Raw genomic sequence first — 25,951 nt, 5'->3', positions numbered from 1 at the left:
GCAATGCCCCTACTTATACAGCCCAAAATGCCGTTAGCCTTCTTGGCAACAAGGGCACACTGTTGACTCATATCCAGCTTCTCGTCCACTGTAACCCCTAGGACCTTTTCTGCAGAACTGCTGCCTAGCCATTCGGTCCCGAGTCTGTAGTAGTGCATCCCCTCATCCACAGACCCAGTTATCGCCTCATAGAAGGCAGTTAGGTTAGTCAGACATGACTTGCCCCTGGTGAATCCATGCTTACTGTTCCTGATCACTTTCCTCTCCTCTAAGTACTTCAGAATTGATTCCTTGAGGACCTGCTCCATGATTTTTCCAGGGACTGAGGTGAGGCTTGTTTCAGGGAATGATGGTTAATTTGCCTAGACTTTAAGCATTTGCTCAATGGACAGTAACTTACCCCTTGTGGCAGAGAGCTGTTATTTATCTGTATTGTTGTAGTTAGGAGCTCCGGCCATGGACTAGGTCCCCACTGTGCTAGGAGCTGTACATACGCCCTTTGCGCCGTTGCCTAACACTCTTCTTTTATCTCATCTAGAGTGATGTTCCTCAGCTGCCAGCCTCAGGCAAGAGAGGCCTAAATTCGCTTTCAAATATTTTTTTCTGAAAAAGGAGCAAAGCACCCTGGTGGCCAGGCAACACCCACCGTCAAAGCGCCTCTGAGTGATCTCATGGCAGGGAGGACAAGCCTGGCTTGCCTCAGTGCCAGTCCCCTGCTGGCCAAGCAGAAACAAAGCAAACTGGTGCTTGGAGCGAAGAGCTTTTTCTTGAAGTCTGGGAGTTACAGATCTCCAGAGTTCTCTGTTCTCTGTAAATTCACCACCCTTCATTCTCTCGCTCTCTCACACACACATACGTCTACACTTGAAACTTAATTTGGATTAAGGTCGGGTGTAAATTTAAAGCACAATAGTTATTCCAGACTAGCTAGTCCAGAGTAAATCCATGTGTAGACAAGCCCTAATTAGGTACTTCTATGGCCCCTGTTACCATACAACTGTGTTGTATAAATCATGGGGCTGATTCTGATCTCCCGCTGATTCCACAGTGGGGTAACGCCAGTGATTTCATTAGCGTTACGCCCGCTGGAGGGCGCGATTCTGGCTCTGATCCAGCAAAGAACTTCAGCCACGCTTGAACTTTAAGCACATATGTAGCCCCATTGAAGTCAGTGGAACGACCCACAACCTTCAAGTTAAGCACCTGGTCAAGTGCTTGTCGGATTATTCCCTTGCGCTGGTGTAAGATCAGAATCAGGCCCATGTTATTTTTTTCAAATGGGTCCCTTGGGGAGGGAGGAGCTGCATCTTGGGAACCCTTTGGCCAACAGACCCCAAATTTTCACCATTCACACTAGCCCTGCCCCCCACGTAGCATGCCAGTTTTCAAGGCAATCGGCCTAGGCATGTGGCTTTTGCAGCACGTAAGGGAAAAATAATCGACCATATACAGAAACTCTGCTGCAGGGGGGAGGGATAGCTCAGTGGTTTGAGCATTGGCCTGCTAAACCCAGGGTTGTGAGTTCAATCCTTGAGGGGGCCATTTAGGGATCTGGGGCAAAATCAATACTTGGTCTTGCTAGTGAAGGCAGGGGGCTGGACTCGATGACCTTTCAAGGTCCCTTCCAGTTCTATGAGATAGGTATATCTCCATATATTATAGCCTTTACAATGGAGTTTCCAAGCAAAGCTGTCCCTTCGCCAGCCAGGACCCACCTCTCTCATTATGCTGGGAGTAACCTTGACGCCACCCAGATGCCAACCTTGTGATAATTGATGGAATGTCTCCCGCAAAGGAAGAGCATGCTCGTGAATATTCAGGCCGTCCTCCTCTAAAATCCCATTGGAAAAGGGACTTAATGACTTTTTTGGCACCTCTTCCAGCTTTTCTCTTCAAGTCAACCGCTCCCATTAGCCTCCTTGTGCACTGTGCGTGTTCCCCTCTGTTACGTGCCAGGGCTTCCTGTTCTTTTAGGAGGCCGGCTGATTGTTCCGGCCCCAGAAAAGGAAACCTGCTAATTGCAATGACAAGAAAAATCGTTTCGAGCTGGGGGGTGGGGGTGGTGTGGTGTTGGGAGGCGGAGAAACCCAGGCCGGAGTGATCCCATCAGAGCACTTGGCTAGGTGGGTCGGCTCAGACAGCCGCGGTAACGCCCAAGACAAAGAACATTACCCGCCAGGATGTGGCATTAGAGGGATGAAATGGAAACAGCTCTTCCAATAGTGCCAACCTCTGGCATTCAAAGATGAAGAGTCAGGCCCTCCCTAGCCTGGGCACAGCTCTGCAGGTGGCGTCGCCCGTGGGGTGGGGTGGAATGAACTATACCGGTGAAGTGCTCCTAGCCTGGCAAGGTGTCCCTAGCATAGCCATGGCCCCAGCCATGGAGACGTGCTACATACTCTGTGGACGGGAAGAGACGTGGGTTGTCAGCGAGACAAGATGTGCTCCGTTACGCCAGGCCAGGGGAGGCAGACAGCTGAGAAGATTAAGATCTGCTGCTGCCTTCACAGAACCGTAGAAATGTAGGGCTAGAAGGGGACCACGTTTTCACCCCATGAATTTCAACAATGACTAGTCAAGAGATTTCATAAAGGGGCCCCAAAATCATGACCCCCCCCCCAAATCACTAGTCACTTTGGATCATCTTGACCCAAGGGCACATGGGTAAGTAACTGCTCCAGGGCAATAGAGAATCTGGCCCTCTGTGGGAATTAGGTGTTTGGTTACTTCAGCAATGTCTGTCTGTCCCTGTGCCTCACCCTGCAGCTGCTTCTACCTTCCATCAAGAGGAGCTGAGGCAAATGAAATAGAGAAGGAAGCGTTGTTCCTGGGGGGAGGCAGCAAAGGGGTAGAAGTAAAGGGGGGGGGGAACAGAGGAGGGGCAAGAATAGGAGTGAAGGGCAGGCAGGGAAAGGGGAGAGGGACTCTCCCAAATATGGGGGGTTTCTGGACTCAGGGCGAGGGCCCATCTCTCGGCAGGGGGGTAATTAAACGAGGCCTGCTTGGCAGGAATTAGGGGGGTTGTCTCAGGGTGGAATCCTGGCCTATGTCCCGAGCACAGAGAGCAGCAGACAAACCCAGGGTGCTGTGTGCACAGGCTGGGGACAGAAAGTCCTGCGGAGCCAAGCTGTTCACGGACCACTCAGATCACGGTTCCTGGGGATTTCAGGGCTCGCCCTCCCTGGACAAGGATTCGTGGTTGAGGAAGAAGCTTGAGAACCCGGCCCCCTCAAGGATCAAAATCCAGATGGAAAATTGGAAGAACCCCAGTTTAAGAGAGAGAGAGAGAGAAATCCCCATAATTTTTAAGGCAGTCTCATGATTTCAGGGGGGTGGGGTGGGGGGATTTGTGAATTCTTTCACCTCTCGGGTTTAACAGCACTGCATGCAGGGCTGGGACAGTCTCTCACTCGGTGTCTGTGCCACACCCAGCGTGATGGGGCCCTGAACTTGGCTGCATCCTCTACACAGATAGAAATAAATAATAGTCACGCGTAAGAGGAGGCCTCGAAAACACAGACTCTCCTTTGTAAACCTCTTTATTATTATGGTATTATGGTAGGGCTTCGGAGCCCTAGTATAGACCAGGACCCCATTGTGCTGGGTGTTGTACATTAGGTGGATTACGGTAGCATCTAGGAGCCCGAGCCATGGACCAGGACCCCATGGTGTTAGGTGCTGTACGTTCTCTATTAGGTGTATTATGGTAGCGCCCAGGCGCCCCGGTGACGGACCAGGCCGTACAAACACAGTCCCTGCCCCACTGACCCTACCAGCTAAGCTCTGCGAGCTGTGGATGAAACGCACAACGCGAGAGCCAAGCTTTCATTATTAATGACTATTTACTAATGACTGATGGTTCGCTCATCAGCGCCTTGCGAAATTCAGCAAATTGCCACTTCGAGGATTTGAAAGCAGGCCAGTGGGGGGGTGCGTGTGTGTGTGGCGGCGGGGGGGGGGAATCAAAGCAAACTCTGTGGCTAGACTCTCTGCTGTTACATTGATCAAACCCTGACATCTCCTGCCCATTAAAAGCAGCTCCCTTTGCCGGCAGAAAGCACGGGGGCAGCTGCACGGCCCGATAAAAGAAAAGCCCATTCGCTTCGGGCTGCTCGGCAGCAGGGATTCGATCGCACCCCCCGTTGGGCCATTTGTTAAGGAAAGATCCAGCAAACGCAGGTCCGGGGACTCCAGTTTATGCCCTGCCACAGCTGCGCCGGGGGACAGCAGCCCCTTTGGATTTCCATTTTCAAGTCCCTCAGACACACCAGGGAGCTGAGAAACAACCTTGGCTGAGCAGGAGTTGGCTGCTCTGCTCCAGCCCGTCCCCAGGGTGATATATACCTGCTTGGACTCACGCCTGTGTCCTGCTCTGGAAGGCACCTGCTCTCCCTCCTGTGATCAGTGACAAACGGCAGGGAGTGGTCCTAGGGATGGGCAGGGGGCTGGAGGGGTCAGTTTCCAAGAGGGGTTGAATCTTTTGGGCTTGAAAGAGCAGTGACCGGGAGCGGGAAGAGTCTATGGCTATTTGAGGGTATAAGCATCAAGCAGAGAGAACAATAAAGAGGCTGGAACTAGGAGGAATGGGATGAAGTTAAAAAGCCACTGGCAAATCTGTGGCATCTCCCAGCGCCTGCCCTTCCAACCCAGCTGCCTTTTGCCACTGACTCGCCTTTCCGCAGCGTTCCCTCTGCTCTGCGCCGCCCCGATCCTGCAAGCTGCTCCACCCAGGCCTGGACAGGGTCCCGTTGGCCTCAGCAGGGCTCAGCACAGGCACATGATCTTCTCTGCTGAGAAGTGGATTGTCGGGCTGTGGTGGGGACACTTATTTGCTAGAGGAACTAGGCTGAGACCCACCAAAACTCATCTCAGAGGCCTGCGAAGGGACCAGTCCCTGTCACTGAAGTAACACAACGTGACTGTGCAGCAGGGACAACACTGTGTCTGTGCTCTCAGGGACAACACCCCCCGAAGCTTTGCCTAGGATTTGACACACACAGACAAGTCAATTTCAGACACAGACATCTGATTCACCCACAGAGACACAACACAACACACACAGACACAACACAGAAACCCGCCTATAGAGACACAACTCATACACATCCCGCTCTTGCATTTCCATAATCACTTTGACTTCAGCTTTGCCATTCCTGGCAAGTTTTGCATTTGCTTTATGACTCTTCATTCGCATGTGACTCGGTTCCATTTCGTCTCGACGCCGCCAGCCCAGTTGCCGACTCATAAAAAACGTTGCGTTCCAGCCACATCACCCGAGGCTGGCTATTTCAAACAATTTATTGGGCCCCATATAAAATTTAAAGAGCCCATATATCGTGCAGATTGCCGACAAAATGTAATTTAATCTTATGCAACACGCTGGTAGCATCCAGCCCAATCCATTTCTTTCCCGACACGGAACCGTATATAACTTGTGATTTTCAATAATATTCAGGATGGATTCTGAAGGGGAAAGTTAACAGGACTCATCTGCCTATGCACCTCCCCTTGATTCAGATGCAGTCGTACAGCGCCTAGGGTCCTGGCCTGGCTGGCCTCCAGTCACCACCGCAATAGACATGCTCAGTAATAATGACCTCTTGGATGGAATATCCTGGGAGACTGAACCAGCCACCTCGGGATTTACAAGCAGGATTGGCTACTGTGTAAAAAGGATTGCGATGGGCCACTAGTGGATTTATCAGCCTCTCACCTAAATCAGCCCCTAGACCAGGGGTCGGCAACCTACGGCACGCGTGCCAAAGGTGGCCTGCAAGCCGATTTTTGATGGCACGCGGCGGCGGGCTGAGCCTGCTCAGCCCGCCACCGCTCTGGGGTTTCCACCGCCAGCTCCTGCCAGCTGGGGTCCCACTGCCGGTCTCACTCAGCGCCCGCTGCTGGCCTGGGTGAAGGAACCCCAGGCTGGCAGCAGGCTGAGACCCCGGCTGGCAGGAGCCAGCGGCCAAAACCCCAGAGCGGCAGCAGGGTGAGCTGTTCAGCCTGCCGCCACTCTGGGGCTCCCGCTGCTGGCCCCTTACCAGCTGGGGTCCCGCCGCCGGCCCCACTTAGCGCCCGCTGCCGGCCTGGGTGAAGGAACCCCAGGCTGGCAGCGGGCTGAGACCCTGGCTGGCATTTTTCCTCCCTTGGTATCCTGCTGTCAATTGAATTGTCTCGTTAGACTGACCTCACACTTGGTAAGGAAATTCACATCTTTTCATGTATTTATACCTGCTCCTGTATTTTCCACTCCATGCATCTGATGAAGTGGGTTCTAGCCCACGAAAGCTTTTGCCCAGATAAATTTGTTAGTCTCTAAGGTGCCACAAGGACTCCTCTAAGGGGCATGGATCAGTGCCGGGTGTTAGCCAATGCTCGCCTGCTATGGTAGCTTTAGGAACGTATCTCTAAGGCACATAAGACAGAGGGATGCCAGGGCTGGACATCTCCATTTATATACCATTCATTGTGTTCTCATTTCAGCTAACCTCTCCCTGATTTCTGCACCCACATGCCCAAGTCCTCCTCCATTCTCTCCCCAAAGAGATTCCCTAATCCCTCATCTAACAGATTCCCTAATTATTAGCCCCTCCCCAATTGCCAGGAGATCCTTCAAAGGACCCTTATTCGCAGTAGATCCTGAGCAGCTTCCCATGAATCCCCCCTTCTCTGCTTGCTCGGCTGTCAGCAGTAGATGCCTCACCGGGGGTGATCCCTAATCCCCAGATCCTTGCCCTCTCCCACAGTAAATCCCTGGGCCCCCTCCCTCAATGGCTCCTCAACAATTGATCCAGTAGATCCCCAGCATATCCTGGCTAAATTCCAACATGGGTGAGGACATTCTGCCCCCCTTACATTCCACCTGCGCTTTCCCTGGGCTACAGAGGCCTACGTTTTCACCAAGGCCTAGTGATTTTAGGGGATACCTTGAAGGAGTCGGATTTTCAGAAAGGGCCAAGCACCCACCCTCAGAAAACAAGACTCCTTTGAGATGGCTTGAGGTGAGCAGCCCCCAAAAAAGAAGCCTCCCAAATCTCATCTCACTTTTGAAAATACAAGCCACGGGTATTTCACTTCCTGTCCTCAAAACATGTGGTTATGGGCTGTGAAACTGCTGTGTGCTCCCCAGAAGTGGCTGCATTTTGATAACTGGCCAAACAATCCTGTTTGTACAGCAGTTTGTTAAGTGCTTTGGGATCCTTCAGGCAAGATGTGCTAGAGAGCTCTTAGAGCTCTTACGTGGAGAGAGGGTGATCGTACCTGTTCTCCAGCCTCCACCCCTAGGTTATCTTTCTTTGCGCCTCCTTTTAAAGACAGTCTGCTGGAGCAGGCTGCTACGGCAGCAGCAGAGGGAAGTGTCTTCTTTCACTTTTCTGCCTTGCAGCGAACTATTTAAAGGAGGAGGCGGGCTTTTCTGATTGGTTGCTGGCCTGCGTTGCAAAGCATCATGGAAGCGGGTGGGTTATAATCGCCTGGCGGTGGCTAGGGAAGCAGCTCTGGATGGCAGTGCCAGGTACTAGACAGCTACAAAGGGAGAGGTGGATTGAAGTCAAGGGGCCCAACCCAGGCAGAGCGCGGGGCATCTCACCACACGGCCGGCGGAGTCTGACCCCCAAAGCTGGCGACATGCAGGGGCTCAATGTTATTCCGTGTTACTTGCGGGAGACGTGAAACGCAGAGGGGAAGCGGGTTGCTGAAGTAGCAGAGGTGGGACGAGAACCCCAGCGTGCTCCTACTGGCACTCTCTAGCCAGAGGCCTCCGTGCTGCTTAAGGGTGGGTGCATGAGGCTAGCATGGCCTTGGTCTGCCAGGCTGAAAGCAGCTGCCTGGGCACTGCCAGAGAATGGGGGCTGGTGTTTCTGCAAATCAAGCTCTCTGGGCACCCTGAGCTGCAGGAGGACACAGCGATCACCTCCCTGTGTCTGCTGGCAGAGATGATGGCACACTTGGCAAATATCAACAGGCCCCAGCCTGCACTGGGAGGTCAGAAGGGTCTTTCCCAATGCCGGGCTCCCCCTTAGCTGCAGAAGGGGCAGCACATTCTGCAGTGAGTGGCTCTTTGGGCCAGTATTTCATAGGGGAGACAGGGCCTGAGCCCTGCTTGGGACACTGCATCCTCCCAGCACCCCAGAGCATGGCTCCCGGGGAAGGGCCCAGGCTGACTGTCCATCCCAAGGACTGTGCACATGCTCTTGGGTCTTTTAAACTCAGGCTTCACAGGATTTTGACCAGCACCCTCAGCTTTAGAACCTGCCTCTCCCCCTCAGAGGTGGAACTGCATGTGACCAGCCTCTCCTGGAGGCAGAGAGCTGGCGCAGGGATGGATTTAACCCCCTCAGTAAGAGCAGGGAACCTCGAACAGGGGCAGGAGGTAGCTCTGGTGGGCTCCAGCCCGCAACGAGGGCTCAGACTAGCCCAGCAAGGGGGCTACAGGGAATAGGGGAGGATGCCCTGGTGGGATCATGTTGCTTTGGATGGGTTTGCAACTGGCTCCTGGAACGGGCTCAGCCCTGGCAGACATGGTGTCAGAAGCTGAAGATGGGGGTGTGGGCCAGTAGAGGAAGCAGTCCCCACATGGAAATTCCCTTCCCCTGCCCCTTTGCTCAGGGACCAAACCAGCTGGTGTCCCCCAGTCACTCTAGAGGCAGGGCATTTAAGTCTCTGCCCACGCTGTCTTGAGGGCAACTAGCAGAAAGGCACTTTGGCACAGAGGACCCTGACTCGGCTACGCCCCAAGGAAGGGTTGGCAGGACTGAATCTTTGGTTTCCCTGCTTCCAGCACTGTAGCTGCTGCATTTAAGTCCTGCTCTGCCACCGTGAGAGCAGCTGACAACGAGCAACACAGTGGTTCTTTGGCTCTGGGGCATTAGCCCCATTCACCCATGAAGTAGCTGCAGGGGGCAGAGGGGAAGGGTGCCGGGTGTGGATGCGTCCCTCCCTCCTTCTGTTGGGATGCCTGCGGCAGGGAGGGTGGCGAAAGGGAGCTGGGATCTCCAGCCCAGCTGAGAGTCTCGTTCCTGCAATAAGGTAACTTCCTGTAGGGGACACTCCACCTTCCATTTCCTCTCCCCCCATCCGGCTGGACTGGAATCAGCACCGGCACTATCGGGCATCAGGCTGCATACCTGGGAACAGACCATTTGGTGCTTTTCTATTGATCAGGTGAGTCACTGGTGGCTGCTTCTCCCCGTGCTCTCCCCTCCGCTCCCCATAGGGCATTTGGCCTCCAGCTGCCCCAATTCCGAGGTGTTGTCTGACCGAACCCGACAGCAGCAAGACACGGCCGATTCACACTGCCAGTGGCTTGGACACAGGAGCCTTTTATTAGTAGCTGTGAGCGTTCTGGTGTCCTGCTTTGACTGGGAGCAACGTACAGCACGTTGGGTGCTTTCCTGGTCCTGTGCAGAGAGCCCCACCTGGGAGGGATGGAGGGTCCCTTTGTGGTTGCAACGAGAATCTCCCCCAAACACCAACAGAGTTTAAATGAAGTTAGCTAACTGCTCCCAGCAGAGAGAGGCCAGCTGGGGCCTGGCTGCCTTTCTCAGCTGGTAGGGTGAAGGGTCCAGGTTCCACAGCAGGGGGATTCCCCCAACAGTCCAACCTTCCGAGGAGAACTCCCCAGGACAGAGTGGAGGGGCCTTTACCCCTTCGATGCCGCCTGTGCCGCCTGCTGGGCCAGCCAGTATTTGTAGCGCTTGGTCTTTGGCCTCATGAAGTTCACCACAGACATCGGCACCCTGACGGTGTCCAAGCCATTCACCTGCAACACACAAGCCCAGGACGGAGACACAGGTTAGGGCCCCAGAGAATAAGCCGGCCCCGTGCTTCCAGGTTAACTGAATGCAAAGGGCTAGAAAGTGGCTGGGCCCCTGCGGAGCCCTCCACAGCAGGTTGTTTCTGTTGGTCGCTGGCTAAGGGTTTCTCAGGCAGGAAACACTCCCTAGGCCTGAGGTCAGAGAGCACGCGAGGCAGGTCCAGACATAGGTTCCCCAATGCCTCGCGGAGAGGGGAAGATGTTTAGAGTTGCTTCAAATCTAGCTGAACGAGTGATCTCACCTTTAAAACCCTTCGTGGGCTTGCTACAGCTGACCTGACAAACTGTGCCTCTGACTCCCCCCTCGCCCCCCACGTCTTCTGTTCCTGCACGGTTGGTACCAGGGCCTTCACCTCTGCCGCTCCCCTCTGAAATCTCCTGTATCCCCCCAGTTCCATTTCAAATCTTGGCTTGCGACATCAGCTCCTTTCTCCCTTGTCTCTCTCTCCCTTTCAGCGTTGGGCCATTCTGTTCCCTATTCTTTTGGGGTTACATCATGTAGAGAAGATACTGGTACATTACAGGCCCGTAGCTTGCTGAGCAGCAGTAACCAACGTGGAAATGTAGCACGTACGCACACACCATCGGGAATTCAATATAGCAAATTAAGCAGGAGGCGATGCAAATTGGTACAGCTGTAAATGACACCAATTCGGCACTCGTCCTGCATGTCTCAGAGCTGGCTCTCCTCCCCCAAGTGGGCAGGAAGGAAAAACGATGAATAGAAATGCAGCAGGCGAAAATCTCTTCTGCCTTGGACCCTGTGTTTTACAAAGCGCCTCCTGGGTGGGTGGGAGAGATCTTAAAAACCTGCCTCCTCTCTGCTGTGGGCATGCCGGCATGTCTCACGAGAGTAGGGGTTTGGCTGTGGCTTGGCCAAAGTTCTCCTGTCCCCTGCCTTGCAGAGGGGCTGTCTACTCAGCTGGTACTCCGCCCCCCCAGAGGGGGTTGCGTTTCCGTGGGTATCTAGTTTCTAAAGCATTCTGGAGTGTGTCAGGTGGTGCAGATGTGGGATGCAGCAGTAACTTCGTGCCTGAGGATCTCAAAGCAGGCTCGGTCGGCAACAAAGCCACCCCGCCACCCAAGAGGCAGACAAGTATTTTCCCCATGTCACAGAGGGGGGAAACTGAGGCACTGAACAGGGAAGTGACTTGCCCAAAGACACCAGCGAGCCGGTGGCCAGAGCTGAGATCAGAATTTGTGTCCTGATTCCCATTTCCCTGGCTCTAGCCAGCAGCCCTTGCCGTCTTCCAAACACAATGTGAAGGGTGACAGGGAGGGTAGGGACTAGGAAGTTGGAGCTGTTTGTAGCTAAGTGACCTTCAAACAAAAGCAGCTGCCCCCTTTCCAAAGAAACGTGCACTTACCGTCACTTCACACCAGTATTCGCCCCATCTCGTGATGGGCTCATCGGGCAGCTTCAACGCATGCGGCGCCACGAAGACATTAAGCTGAAAGAACCAGCACCACGACTTAGCCCCAGGATGCTCATTCCAACCCAACGCCAGCAGCTGTCCCTCTAGTCTAACCACAAACGGTGGCCTGTGGGTGTTCAACAAGGCGGTCTACCGCTATAAGGGCAGCAGGGGTCGGGGGCCAGCTAGTCCTGCGCGGCCCCTTTAAGAACAGGCGTTTGGAAGTGGTTCACCAGCCCCAGCTGGGAACAGGGGGCCAGGTGACAGATTGATGTGACTGTCTGCTGGGGAGGGTAAAGGGGGGCTCCTAGTGCAGGCGGGGGAAGCCTGGAAACAGGAGGGCTAGACAGGGAGGATCTGCTGCAATAGATGCCCGAGTGTTGGTGAGTTGGGAGGCCTGGAGATGGCAGAGACCCGCAGGGAGTAGACAGGCTCCCGCAGATGCCCTCCGGCTTAACACTAGGACTGGCTCGGCCTTGTAAATGCTAACCCCAGCCAAGAGCCGTCTAGCGAGAACGCGGAGGCCTTGGCCTCGCCCTAGATTTCTGGTCTATCCCGATTAGCCTGTTATGATAAATTCACGAGCCTCCACTCAAGCCGCTCACTGAATCCCAACCTACAGCGAGCCAGCTTTGCTGTCTGGGATTAACACTCTCAGCATCCCGAGGGCGGAGCTAAATTAGCCACCTCTCCCACCCTCAGTCCGCACGCAAGCCCCAATCATAGTCAGACCACGAACGTTTTTCAGGAAGTGGCGGGCGACGATCTCGTTGTTCAACTCCCACTTCATGTTGTTCTTCATCCCAACCTCCAGATGGCAGGTCCTCAGGAACTGGACGGTCTAGGGAAGGGCAGGAGGATGACAGATGAGTGCAAGGAATGGCCGGGTCTCAGTTTAATTTCTAGCGGACAGGTGTCTGCATCACGAAGCTACTGCAGTAACAGAACCCAAGACTGCATGGCCCACGGAGAATGAACTCCCCACTCACGCCTGCAGGAGGGTCCCAGAAGGTCAGGATTAAGTCACACTAGCAGGACGGGGGATGGAGGGTGGGAGTTTACCCAGTTGTCACCCACACTGCAAAGATTCATGGAATGAACAGCTCTTCATTGTCCAGCGTCATGAAGCCAGCACCGACTGAACGGCTTTGTTTGACGAGCTAGCCCGGGGTAAAGCTGTTTCAGTGTCACTGATGCAGAACAGGTCTGGTAAACTCTCTTGCCAAGATCATGTGAAGAGATGGATACCACTGGTTGACTGAGGCTTCATTATAACTCCGATTCAAAACTGGACTGAACTTAGCTACCTCACTCTCCCTTTAGAAGGGATGATAGTATTAATCATTTAGAGAATGCCACAGGTATGGAATGGAAGTTTAGATAAAGACAAGCTCTTTCCCCCTGCAGGCTCACAGTCTATGTATTTTTCTTTGCTTTTTATTGGGGGAAAAAAGCTATATGAACAAACATCCCCACATAGAAAGACACCATTCCAGGGACATCACTAATCAGATCAGGTTCCTATTAACACGCCAGGAGTTTCAGTTTTGTTGGCTGGGATTCTCCCCACATTTCACTGGAATTGCACCGCTGTTTCACGAACATTCATATGTCTTCCCACCCCCCTCAACAACCTTTTACTCACCTTTTCACCACTCTGGGTTTGAAGTCTCTCCAGCTTCCCTTCAGCACGCAGCTATGAGAAATAAGATTGGGGGGAAAAGTGAGACGAACACACAGTTAACAATGTCCCCCAGTTTATCTCTGCATAGTCCAGGATTTGGGGTTACTTTTGGAGCTCTCAATTCAAAGTGCCTTAGTGTCAGCCATGTCCCCATTCTGGGTATTTTGGGATAGGACGTCTCCGGTGTGCTATAAAAGTGAGTCACAACTCATTAATTCCCATTTCACTAGCCAGCAAATCCAGCAATTGTCAAAAGCCCCAGTTCTCACCCTACTTTGCAACAAAGCTTTAATAGCAGTGCTCCTTTTTGGCTTTGTATGGTAGATTTACTAGTGTATTCAGCGTTACATCATTGAAATTAGACAGCACTTGTCAAAGCAGGTGAAGAAGGGACTTTTGGCAATGCAGAATCCTTGATTGTGAATTACGGTAATCCCTAGGAGCCCCGATCATGGACCAGCAGCCTATTGTACTAGGGGGATGTCTTTTTAAAAAAGTTGAATTTGTTAAATTACCTGTTACTTTGCAATTCATAATGGGTCTCCTGGTCATTAGCAAGGTTATATTAACTGAAAGGCATTTTACACACCATTCATTTTATAGGGGATATAGAAACAATTGACTTTACTCAATAGTCTTTACAGGGTGTTCCCAAATACATCTTTAACATTGCTAGCAAGATTTCAGCAGTCTATTTCTAATAAAACAATCAGCAATTCAAATCCCAGTAATGTGTGCACGCGCACACACACACACAATTTACTAAAAAAAGTTTAATCTATCAACTCATTTAAAAACAAAACAAAATTACTCTCTTGGTTTACAATCTCCTGATTGCAAATCTCACATAGGATAAAAATAATAATCGCAAAGCCCCAAGTGAGCAGCAGTTTCATTCTGAGGTTGCACTACCTAGATGTTTTGCTGAAGACACTAAACTTTCAGGGCCTGGTATATTTCCCCCAACAAAATCACAGGTTAACTGTGTGAGCCAAATCCTAGCTTTTGGGAGATTGCATGCTGCTCCCGCTGAATCCAGTGAGAATCTCAAATTGCTCATGGCAGAATTCTGCACATTAGGACAGCAGAGAGCATGATGTGGGCTGGAAAGGCAATTCCCTCCTCCAACTCACCTTCATTTCCTCCTCAAACATTTTTTTGTTCTCTGGAGAGGCGTAAACTGCGAGTCCCTCGAGGAGGAGCTTGTTACGAGCCAGAGATTTCTTCACTGAGACAGTATCACCACGGCTTCCCAAATCTGTGAATGAGACACACAGGGCACAATATGACATCTCTGGCAAACCCAGCACACAGATCATTAGAGAGCTTTTATAGTTACACAGCACATGCCTCCCGAGAAGGATGCCAGAGCACTTCGAACACAGGAAAAGGAAATGGCATTTCAAAGACAGTTTGGAAAACAGGGCCTAAAAAGCAGAAATGTTTTGACAGAGGCATGAGAGATGACTGAGCGCTGTATGGGGACTATCAGCTGCTTCATTATACCACGCTTCATATTCAGAACATATGAGCATGTATGTGTGTACACACTCATAATTGGAGTTAGGTTATTATGGTGAAGGAAAAGCTCTGAACAACATCTAAAAATAACGAATAGCATTTACAAATAAAACCAAAGGACACCAAGTTGAGTGGTTGCTCTTGTGTAGTGGTTAAAGCACAGGACTGGGAATCAGAACTTCTGGGCCTGAGATCTGAGGGCAGGCTTTAGCACCAGCACAATAATAATTACTTCCATAATTCCTTTATTCCTAAACTCCAAAACCACTCTGTTTTTACAGGTAAAACCCCACACCCAACAATCCCTCCTGTTTTGTAGTGCAGCGATCTCCCCATTTTACTGCTAGGGTCATAGAGGCAGAGCTGGGAACGGAACCCTCGAGTCCTGGTTCACGTCCCTGCTCTAACCATTAGAGAACACTGAGCTCATAACAGATCGGTGAAAATCAGGAAAGAAATACGGACTCCTACGACAGATACCCAGCACCACCTCAGCTCTTCAGTATGGAAAGCAAATGCCCCCAATGGGAACCTACTGTCCACGGACTGAGTGAGGATCACCTCCAGCTCCCCCTTGGGCTGGTTCTTGGTGTCTTCCACCAGCCTGTAGACGCGGTGCCTCCTGGGGTGCAGGCGAGGCGGGGACCCTTCTTTGCTCAGCGGGACCTTCCACCAGCGCTCCACCACCACTGTGCCCTGCCCAGAGAAAGTGATCAGCCTGGGCGGTGACCTCCCCCAAATACCCGCCCCCGGGCCGGGAAAAACCAGCCCCTGAGAGACCAGCCCTAGGCTTGACCCCCCAAGAGATCAACCCAGGGCTTGACACCCCCAAGAGACCAGCCCGGGGCTTCACACACACCCCGGGACCAGCCTCAGGGGTTGACACCCCTGACCCCAAAGAGACCAGCCCTAGGCTTGACACCCCCAAGAGACCAGCCCGGGGCTTCACACACACCCCGGGACCAGCCTCAGGGGTTGACACCCCTGACCCCAAAGAGACCAGCCCGGGGCTTGACACCCCCAAGAGACCAGCCCGGGGCTTCACACACACCCCGGGACCAGCCTCAGGGGTTGACACCCCTGCCCCCAAAGAGACCAGCCCTAGGCTTGACACCCCCAAGAGACCAGCCCGGGGCTTGACACCCCCAAGAGACCAGCCCGGGGTTTGACCCCCCAAGAGATCAGCCCAGGGCTTCACACACACCCCGGGACCAGCCTCAGGGGTTGACGCCCCCCCCCCCGAGACCAGCCTCGGGTTGAACTCCCACACCCGCCCCCCGAGAGAGAGACGAGCCCGGGGCGCGCCCCCCCCAGCCCGGCCCCTCACCCGGCTGAGCGACAGGCCCAGCCCCCGGCTCGGCGCCCCCAGCTGCTCCCCCGCGAGCCCCCGCAGCAGGAGGCCGCAGCCCCGCCCCGCTCCCAGCCTCAGCATCCTCCGCCGGGGCCGCCTGCGACCGCCCAGGGGAAAGGCCCGGCCCGCGCCGGCCCGGAGGAAGGACCCCGAGCCGGGGCTGCCCGCAGCGCGCCTGACGCGCCCCCTCCCCCCCGCAGCGCCTCGTTCCCGCCTTATAGACCGACCCCTGCTGCCCCCCAGCACTGCCCGAGAGACCCCCTCCCCCATTGAACCCTCCCCCACCAGCCCCCCCACCGGGACCCCCTCCCCCACTGAACCCCCACCTACCTGCCCCCCACCGGGATCCCCTCCCCCACTGAACTCCCACCCACCTGCCCCCCCACCGGGACCCCCTCCCCCACTGAAACCCCACCGGGACCCCCTCCCCCATTGAACTCCCACTTCCTTGCCCCCCTCAGGAATCCCCCTCCCCTCACTGTATCCCCACCCCATGTACACCAGGAACCTCCCATCCCCTAACCCTCACTGTACCCCCACCTTTCTGCTACCCTCAGGGATCCCCTTCCCCTTCTGTTGTACTCCCACCCCCTGTACACCAGGAACCCCCTAACCCCCACTGTACCCCCGCCTGCCTGCTCCCCTCAGGGATCCCCACCCCCCTCCTGCTATATCTCTGCCTGCCTGCTCCCACAGGGACCCTCATCTTCCTAACACATTGTACCTCCACTTCCCTGCCCCCTAGGAACCCCCATGCCCTAACCTCCCACTGTAACCCATTCCCTGCTCCCCCAGGGACCCCTTAACCCCCTACTGTACCTCCAACTCTGTGCCTCCAGGGAACCCCATCCTCCTAACCCCCCACTATAACCACACTCCCCTGCCTCCCACAGGGACCCCCCATCCCCTAATATCCCCATTCTACCCCTACTTTCCTGGCCTCATCCCCCCCATCCCCATCTTAGCTAGAGACTCCCTCCCCGAAATCCCTGCTCCTCTAAGGGAACCCTTCCCCTGCTGGTCCCCTCAAGAACCTCTTCCCCCCACCACTGCCTTACTTCCTCCGAGTCTCCTTCCCGCTGCTCCCTCCAACTCTCTCCCAGTGCCCTTCAAGGACCCACCAACTCATTCTCAGGGATCCCCATGCTTTCCCCCCTTTGGGACCCACCCACTGTGCATGCTTTGTGCCCCCCAAAGCATCAGTGGGGTTCCAAGGATTGGAAGGGTGCCCAGTAGGTGCGGGGGGCAATTCCCAGGAGCCCCTGTGCCTATGGTCATGGGACTGCCACCTAATTCCCAGGAGCCGCCATGGCCATGGTCACAGAAATTCCCATGGCCCCTGTGCTCATGTCTGTGCCCACTTCCCCCCCACCCCCCACCCCCACCCCCCCCAATCACTGAACTGTGGTCACTTATTCTCAGGCATCCCCATTTCCATGTTCAAAAGGGGGATCACCCCAATTGCTAGAGCCCCCCTGGACAAATATATGAGTGCAATTGTATGATGGGGTTGCTTGTGGTGGTGGGGGAGGCAGGGCTCAGCAGCCCTGGGGCTCACTTCCGGTTTATCGCCTATGTTTCTAGAGCTCATGCTTCAGGGTTTCAGCTGGCCACCAGCAGGGGTCAGGAAGGGATTTGCTGCCCCCGTGTATTCTGTGGGTTGGTTGGGTTGTTTTAATCTCCTTCCTTTTAAGCATCAGGGATGGCCATGGCTGGAGATGGGCTGTGCTCTGAGGGGGCACCAAGCATCTCTCATAGGTGCCTGGCTGGCGCTTCTTGCTCACACGCTCAGGGCCTAACTGATCACCAGAGGTGGGGCCAGGAAGGAATTTGCCTCCCGGCTCAGATGGGTAGGGAGCTTGGCGGGAGTGGGGTGGGTTTTCGCCGTTCTCTCTGGTGTGGGATTATCACTTGCTGGGATGATCTGGGTATTTCTCACAGCATCAATTCCCTGCCATGGCAGGGGCCTCGGGCACTGGTGGCAGAGACCAGTGTAGGCTCTCGTGGACTGATATACTTTGGTCTCATTTGGGGCATTGGGTTTAGTGTGTGGGGCCTGTGCGAGCCGGGTGGTTAGATTGGATGAGCTGGTGGTCCCATCTGGCCTCAAACTATCTGAGTCTTTGACTCCCCAAACCCGAGGGCATGTGCCCTGTTGGCACAGTGCTGCAGAGAGAAAAGGACCCACTCTAGGGCCTAGCAGGGTGGGGGCTACACAGAGACCCCACAGTGGGAGCCAGGGTTTAGAGAGGCCCCCAACCATCATAATCTCCATCGTTTAAATCAATATGGACCCTGCAGTTTGGGGGATTAAGAGGGAACATGATGGATGCCAGGGACTGAGGGACCCCCCCCCCCCCCAACTGCAACTCTGTCCCTCTTAGATCAGGGTATTAGAAGGCTGGCCATACACTGGCAACATCCCACACTTATGCCCAGGAGGGAATAACCTAGGTGTGGCCCTGGGGTGTGTGGCCTGGCTGGGCATGTCACAATGATGCCCTCCCCATGGGGGAATGTCACAATGGCTGGGTCATAAAGCACCTGGCTACTTGAACTGGGGCCCTGGGGCTCAGGGGCTCACTTTGCCACGGGTAGGCACTGCCTGAAGAAACGTCGCTGCTCCGGGACCACACCTATCTGTTTTCCCTTTCTTATACTGAGAGAGGGAGGAAACGGAACTACTTATACCCCATCTGCTCCCCCTTTGCGTATTACTATTACTACTATCGCTATCGCCTCATCTACAGGCAGAGGATGGTTCCTTCCCATGGGAGGTGAGTGGCTTTTTCCACCCCCTCTATCAAAGATTAACAGGGGACTGTCGCTTTCCTTCTTTTCGGCACTGGGGGGGGGGGGGGGGAAATCAAACCTAAAGGGGCTTATGTTGGTAAAAATGTCTGGAAAGGGGAGAAGTCCCCATTTTCCAGAGCCGGGGGCCAGCCTGTAACTTGTTGATCGTTGTCTTTGGAGCTTTGAGAATGATTCATCCTTCAAAAAACCAACAGGGGGTGTATATCTGAGGTCTTAAGGCCAAGATTTTACTGCACTATAAACTCTGTGGGGCAGGGACTGGCTTTTGTTCTGTATTTGTACAGCCCCTAGCACAACTGGGTCCCGGTGCGTGACCACACCACAAATCAACCATCGGGTTTTCAAAAGCAACTGGTGATTTTAGGAGCCCAACTTCAGACCCCTTAGAAAGGCCTGGTTTTCAGAAGGAGGGGGGCTCAGCATCTTCTGAAATCAGCCCCCCCAAATGTCTCTGTATATAGTTGAAATGGGGAGGGAGAAACACCCCTCCACACACACATGACATACTATTCAGTAGTCACAGATTTACTCTTAATGGGGGTGTTTTGCATTTGTTAATAAAGCTACTAACTGCGAGCCAGAGTTAGTTCCCAACAGAAAGGCAATGAACAGGACAGTCTGTCCACCCGTTAAACTGGCCTCGTGGAAAAGATTGGCCCCTCTGGGCTGTTTTCTGCAGGTCAAGTCAAGCTGGGAATCATTTACAGTATTTAGCATCAAAGTACCTTCTCCAGCTGCGTTGATTTGATTCCTCAGGGCCTACGGCTCTCCGAGGCAACACCAATCAGTCAAATGTCCTTTAAAGCAGGCCGCATGCTTGGTGCCAGAGTCTGATGCCTGTAACAATGCGGGTGGTAGCATCTGCCTTCACTGCGGCTAATTTACAGAGTAAAAGACTGTTTGGCATGATAAGGGATCAGGAGCTGAGGCATTTACAATGGATGTTCCCTCGTAGGAGCAATTTGTTACAGACCTGGGATGAAATCTTGGCCCCATTGAAGTCAAGGCCAAAACTCCCCTTGACTTGCAAATGGGCCAGGATTTCATCCCTGCTGTCCTTCTCTCTCTTGTTCTCTGGTCCTCCCAGTATCACCATGACTGAGCGCGAGAGCCTGACCCTCAGACCTCGCTACTGCCTCCAATGTTCCTGAGTCCTTGGGAGGCGGCCCGGCCGGCAGAGGGGCTAACCAGGGCGAGCTGAAAGAGTTGTACAAGGTAGGAAACCTCCGGCCGCCTGGCTGAGTCCAGGGTGCATCCAGGGGATCGTTCCGTAGCTACTGATTGTGTCTAAGGAGATGAGAACATAAGAACGGCCAGACTGGGTCAGACCAAAGGTCCATCCAGCCCGGTATCCTGTCTACCGACAGTGGCCAATGCCAGGTGCCCCAGAGGGAGTGAATCTAACAGGTAATGATCAAGTGATCTCTCTCCTGCCATCCATCTCCACCCTCTGACAAACAGAGGCTAAGGACACCATTCCTTACCCATCCTGGCTAATAGCCATTAATGGACCTAACCTACATGAATTTATCCAGTTCTCTTTTAAACCTTGTTATAGTCCTAGCTTTCACAACCTCCTCAGGCAAGGAGTTCCACAGGTTGACTGTGCACTGTGTGAAGAAGAACTTCCTTTTATTTGTTTTAAACCTGCTGCCCATTAATTTTATTTGGTGGCCCCTAGTTCTTATATTATGGGAACAAGTAAATAACTTTTCCTTATTCACTTTCTTCACATCACTCATGATTTTATATACCTCTATCATATCCCCCTAGTCTCCTCTTTTCCAAGCTGAAAAGTCCTAGCCTCTTTAATCTCTCCTCACAAGGGACCCGTTCCAAACCCCTAATCATTTTAGTTGTCCTTCTCTGAACCTTTTCTAATGCCAGTATATCTTTTCTGAGATGAGGAGACCACATCTGTATGCAGAATTCAAGATGTGGGTGTACCATGGATTTATATAAGGGCAATAATATATTCTCCGTCTTATTCTCTATCCCCTTTTTAATGATTCCTAACATCCTGTTTGCTTTTTTGACCGCCCCGGCACACTGTGTGGACATCTTCAGAGAAGGATTGGGGTGGCCAGTTTGTGCCTAGAGAGGAGGGTGATGGGCCCAGGGGAACTGGAGGGGCAGCAATCATTAACGTTTGCCCTTTGAACAAGAAACGGTTTCAGATTCTTCAGGTGGGAAATAGTGCAGGGAGGAAGTTGCCTTGTGTGATGCTGGCTTCCTGCCTGTAAATCCCAGGGCTTCTCGGTTAGATCCTAGTCTAGGCTCCCCGGTGCCTGGAGCACATGGGCAGGGCTTCGGGCTGGGAGTTCCCATTCAGTAGGATCTGGGTGTAGAGCTAGATCCCCTTGGCAGACCCCAGCGTTAACAGGTGTTGGCTCTCAGCCAGTCAGCGCGCTTGGTAACGGGGGCTTCGCTGCTTCCTTGCAGGCTGGGAACCTGACAGTGTTTGCTGGCGACCTTCTGCTCCCTGGTCTCCCTGTCCAGCTGGACTTCCATTTCCAACTCGGTCCCCACAGCTCCGCTCACTGGCACGGACTCCTGACCGACGGCAAGCTTTTCCTGGACACGCCCCGCGGCGCCCTGGATCAAAACAACCGCGAAAGGTCAGGAGCCTGGCCCAGGATGAGAGAGGGGATTTCCCACTTCCTTTGTCTGGAGGCCACGGGGAAAAGCAACCTCAGCCATCACCCTCCTGCTTTGGACCCTGCTTCCCCGAGACACTTGCGATCTAGGGGAACTCCAGTTTCATCTGCAAACCCACCGAAGAGCCTGAAAGCATTCAGTGCTGCCCTCAGGGCAGCGCAGGGTTAGCCCCTCTGGTGCATGCTGCTGGCTGGTCCTTTATTCCATCTAGGGGTCCTTTCTTTCTAAGCGCTGGGATGTTTAAGACATCCAGGATCCCGGGGCCTATGTCTCCTGAACCACGTTATAGTTATCCCTTGACCGTCTTGCTGCAGCTGTAAATCACCCCCACCTTGTGACATTAGGTGGCTGGCAGGAAAACGGCAGCAGCTCCCCCCCCCCCCCCCCCGCGGTGTCCAAGGTCATAGATAATTACTACTGACCCTCCACTCCCCATTGTGTGCTCACTGGGGCTGTGCCTTCAAGCTGCCTAAGCCAGGGGAAGGGCTGGCTGAGTGACCCAGGTAACTTTATGCAGCTCTTCTCAGCCATAACAGTTGTGCCAGCTTCTAAATGAGCCCCCCTTAAATGAATCCAACTCCTTGGTCCTCTTCAGTCTTGGAAATGTCGTAGAAGCTTGAAACTCCTCTGATGTTTGTCTCTTTCCAGCTGACCAAACTGGGTTTTAGACAGCTGCTGCGTGTGGTTGTGTTTTAATTCCCAAGTGCCACCAAATCACAGTCCTACAGAACTAGACCAACCCATCCCGTATCAATCGAATCCATAGCGAGGGGCTAGAATTTTCACAGCCTCCCCAACTCCCCCTGGATTTTAAGGGGAGTTGAGCACCTCACTCCTTTGAAACTCCCCCCAGGGGCTATTTCTCAGCTTGTTCGAACACAGAGGTGTGTGTTCCTTTCTAGCCTGACTGCGACGCTGGAATACGTGGAGGAACAGACCGCCGTGAACCTCGTGTTTGTGAACTTCCAGCCGGCTCGCAGCGATCGCGGTAAGGGGCCCTCCGGGCTGGCGAACCCAGACACGGAGAGTGATCGCCTTCCACGTACAGAGAAGTGCAAGTTGCTTGTGCCATGTTTTTGATACTTCATGTACAGTGAAAGTTTCCACTGGAAGCTTTTCTTTTCTTGCTAGCTTAGTGCAGTGGCTCTCAAACTTTTGTACTGGTGACCCCTGTCCCATAGCAAGCCTCTGAGTGCGACCCCCCTTATAAATTAAAAACACTTTTTTATAGATTTAACACCATTATAAATGCTGGAGGCAAAGCAGGGTTTGGGGTGGAGGTTGACAGCTCGCGACCCCCCATGTAATCACCTCATGACCCCCTGAGGGGTCCTGACCCCCAGTTTGAGAACCCGTGGCTTAGTGGCTTCTGTTAACGGGAGCAGAGGCTGCTCTCTGCCCAGCATACAGCTTGTCCAGTAATGGCTATTATTTACCCTGAACGTGGAATGCACAGAGACCAGCAGTCGAAGGAGCCATATTTCTCCTGACTTTTCTGTATGTAAGAACAGACGGTGCATGTCCAGTGGGAACCCGCATTTTAAAACAAAGTACACTATTTTGCAGTACTCTGTTATAATAGGGACTGCAGTATTTTGAGCCATTACTACAATATTTGTAGGTAAGAGAAGCTATTTGACTTTTGCAATTAAAAGACTAAGGCCCTGATCTGACTTCAAACACGCAGCCAGGGCTTTTCAATGGAAGTTGACTGCCCGACTTTATGCATTAGAACTACTTCCTGTAGCGCCCCATCCTTTCTGCCCTCATCCCACTGTAGTGTCAGTGTCTAGTATCTCTAGAGGAACACGAGCATTGGGGTTAAGGATCCCAAATGGAGGTCAGAACTGCTGGTTTTAATAATGGTGACCCTTCCTCTTCTGTCCCACAGGAGCCCTGTTGCGAGCATTCAGCTACTTGGGCTTTGAGGTTGTCAGACCAGATCATCCCTCGCTGCCGCCCTGGCAAGACGTCATCTTCATGGTTTACCCGCTGGAGCGAGACTGCTGCCCGGAGCTGGAATGAGAGTTCCCGAAGCCGGGCATTCTGCAAAGACAGGATGGGATGCGTGGGGGACGGCTTAGCGCCCACTTAACTTGGGCCTGGAACTGGCAGGCTCGGGCAGAGGCTTTGAGTTGATGTGTGTAACTGAGCGTGTCCCCACTGAGCATCATTAAACGGGCATGAAAGCACAGGTGTGGTGTCTGGTTGGGGGAAGGGCTTTGACACTCACTGCAGAATGCACTGGGGGCAGGGAGGAAAGAGAGACTCAACCTTGCAGCTTCTGACTCTCACTTGAGGTCAACAGCTGTTCCTGAGGCCCTGACCAACTGCCCCACTGTATGCCTCCAGCCTGACTTGGCCGGATCAGCTCCAGAGCTGAACAGAGTCCCCCTGTGCAATCAGTGCTTGGCCTTGTGACCTGGACTGAGGCCCCAAATGATTTCACAGCGTGGGAGCTCCCAGCAATAGAAAGGGGATGTGACCCCACAACCCCTTGCCTCAGGCACCCAAAACTCACCGCCCAATCTCCATGCCCTTGTGCCACTCCCAGTTTAAAGCCCTAGCCTGGGTGACTTCTGCAGGACAGGCTGCCGGCAGACAGCTACTGGCTGGTTATAGCCTCGTCCACCCAAGGCTCCTGCCGCTCAGGGAGAGAGCTGGCTGAGGGAAGCGAGGCCCTACGTTCGGCGCCATTTCTCAGTCTGGCACGCAATAGCTTTAAAAAACCTGCACCCACTCCATTAAAAAATTCCAGGGACCCTGCGGAGCAGAGCCCCGGAGCTGTTTGGGAGAACTGGAACAAGCCTCATTTCCTGGCTACAGGGGTGAGGGGATGAGCCCAGCGAGGCCTGTGGGAGGGGAGTGGACTCACTCTGGCTATATGGGGGAGGCAGTGGTGGTGGGGTTAGGGTCAGCAGGCCCCTCCCCCCCAGCCAGCCTTTCCTCCCCAAGCTGGGCACCTCCAGCCAGCATCCCTCAGGGGCCTCAATTTGCACTTGGCACTAGCTAACCCAGAGCTTGACCCCCATGAACGGCAAAGTACCTGACCCACTAATTATGCATCATCAGCCCCATTCTACAGCATGGTGCAAGAGGCACAAGGAGGAATTGGACTAACAGGGTCTCAGAATGAGAGGTAAGGTGGGCAACAGACCCCTGGCAGCCTGCAGCCCAGCTCTAAACCCCCCACGCACCCCCGGCCCCCAAGGACTTGGCTGACTCACAAGAAAAAAACTCTCAACAGAACTTTTATTTAATAAAGAAACCAACAGCTGAGGCACACAGCTCTCCCAAACCTTATTTGCTCTCCCCGTGCCCACCCCCAAAAACAGGGCTGGGGTGAAAACACACCCAGCTGAAAGACTGCAACCACCAGCTGGCAGAAAATGCCCATCTTCAGAACAGGGCAGCCTCCGCCGACGTGCAGCAACAGACCTCCAAAGCCGCCTGGCTAGAGGCATAAAGCTTTGGCCAATTCCCACAGACAGGAGCTTTGACGGAGCCAGCTAGGTACTCTCCAGCGGTCAGCAGGCTAAACGCACTTTGCCCAGACTTCTCCTTTACGCAGCAACGGAGACAGTAAGAGGCAGAGATCTGCAAAAGCCCCCAGTGCTGGCCTAACTCAGCTCCCGTCATCGCCAAGGGGAAGAGCAGTAAGTCCATGCAGAGTGCTCCAGAAACCGCCCCCTTCCGAACGCTCTACTAATGCTAGATACTGGGGCAGTTCTGCACGAAGCAGATCCAGCCACAAAAAGGGACCAGCTCGGTCTGCGTTTATTGAAACGAAAACGCAGCTCCAACGTTTGCAGCCTAAGAGGATTCTCTCTTCTTTTTAAACATAAACTTTTTATTTTAGTAAAGCAAGTGCTGTCAAAGCTGGGGGTGGCATTGGGAGGGGGGGGGCGTCACAACCGTCCTCCGGCCCCGTTTCTGCAGCAGCAAAAACTCATCCAGTCACGTCACCAGAGCGCCAGTGTCTCCCTCGCCCCTGCAGCGGGAAGGATGGCAGAGCGGAGTCTTTGGTGCAGGCGCCTTGCGCCGAGATTTAAACCAAAACCGACGTCAGCCTTGACTCACGACAGAGCAAGCGCAACCCAGCCGAATGGCCTGCAGGAGCCCGAGTGGGGACCTCCCACCAGTCAGGGGAAGGAGGGACTCAGCTGTTCAGAAGGAAGTGGGGACCAGGGGGCTTGATCCTGCTCTCACTTACACCAGCGGCTATAGAGCCACCCAAATGCAGTCAGTGCCGTTACTCTGGATTTACACCAGGACAGCCCAGCAGCTGTCAACCGCGGATAGACGGGGACTGCAGGACGGCTACCCCCGGAATACCTGTATTCCGCAGACCGTGATCCCTTGGGAGCGCCACAGAACCGCACAGCTGGAACCCTGGCGTCTGGCTCGACAGACGCTGGCAGTTAGCTCCAGCATCTCTAGGATCAGCACCCTCCCAATGCAATGAAAACACCCACTCCCCATCCCAGCCCCCCACATCCCAGAGAGCCCCCAAGAAGGGCAGTCCCACAACAGCTGGCATCAGGTCCCTGCTGCAGGGAGCCAGCAACGTGCACTTGACGGGGTGCAGCCCCCGCCCCAAACACATGCTCACAGACGAGGACGAGGTTACGATGCAAACCCGTTGTTTCTGGACCCGGAGAAGGGGGTGGGTCTCCAATGGCTGTGGTCTCTCCTTC

General features: G+C 53.8%; 2 protein-coding genes across 2 annotated transcripts; one reads left to right on the top strand and one right to left on the bottom strand.

Moving 5' to 3' along the window:
- Positions 1-9,297: 9,297 nt before the first annotated feature.
- On the bottom strand, positions 9,298-15,863 carry MRPL9 (mitochondrial ribosomal protein L9). Its single transcript, XM_065420425.1, has 7 exons — positions 15,759-15,863; positions 14,968-15,127; positions 14,044-14,168; positions 12,872-12,922; positions 11,966-12,067; positions 11,179-11,262; positions 9,298-9,757 (listed from the first exon to the last, which is right to left on the bottom strand). Exons 1-7 carry the CDS (start codon positions 15,861-15,863, stop codon positions 9,638-9,640), a joined length of 747 nt encoding a protein of 248 aa, XP_065276497.1. The 3' UTR covers positions 9,298-9,637.
- A 2,435-nt stretch (positions 15,864-18,298) lies between these two features.
- OAZ3 (ornithine decarboxylase antizyme 3) lies at positions 18,299-23,279 on the top strand. The gene is given in 7 exon segments (XM_065420532.1): positions 18,299-18,358; positions 18,360-18,559; positions 19,684-19,744; positions 19,746-19,811; positions 21,039-21,214; positions 22,157-22,242; positions 23,146-23,279. Coding segments are annotated over 7 exon segments (783 nt in total).
- Positions 23,280-25,951: the final 2,672 nt, after the last annotated feature.

This window comes from Emys orbicularis, chromosome 20, assembly GCF_028017835.1.
Source record: "Emys orbicularis isolate rEmyOrb1 chromosome 20, rEmyOrb1.hap1, whole genome shotgun sequence".
Taxonomy (NCBI): Eukaryota; Metazoa; Chordata; order Testudines; family Emydidae; genus Emys; species Emys orbicularis.
This window is presented reverse-complemented; position numbering and strand designations above follow the sequence as displayed.

Bases quoted from the DNA above. Each gene is read 5' to 3' on its own strand.
- MRPL9 (XM_065420425.1), bottom strand. From the start codon at position 15,863: ATGCTGAGGCTGGGAGCGGGGCGGGGCTGCGGCCTCCTGCTGCGGGGG. The intron at 15,128-15,758 runs GTGAGGGGCCGG...TTCTCTGGGCAG, and splicing joins TGGGCCTGTCGCTCAGCCGG to GGCACAGTGGTGGTGGAGCG. The intron at 9,758-11,178 runs GTAAGTGCACGT...TGTGTGTTGCAG, and splicing joins AATACTGGTGTGAAGTGACG to GTGAATGGCTTGGACACCGT.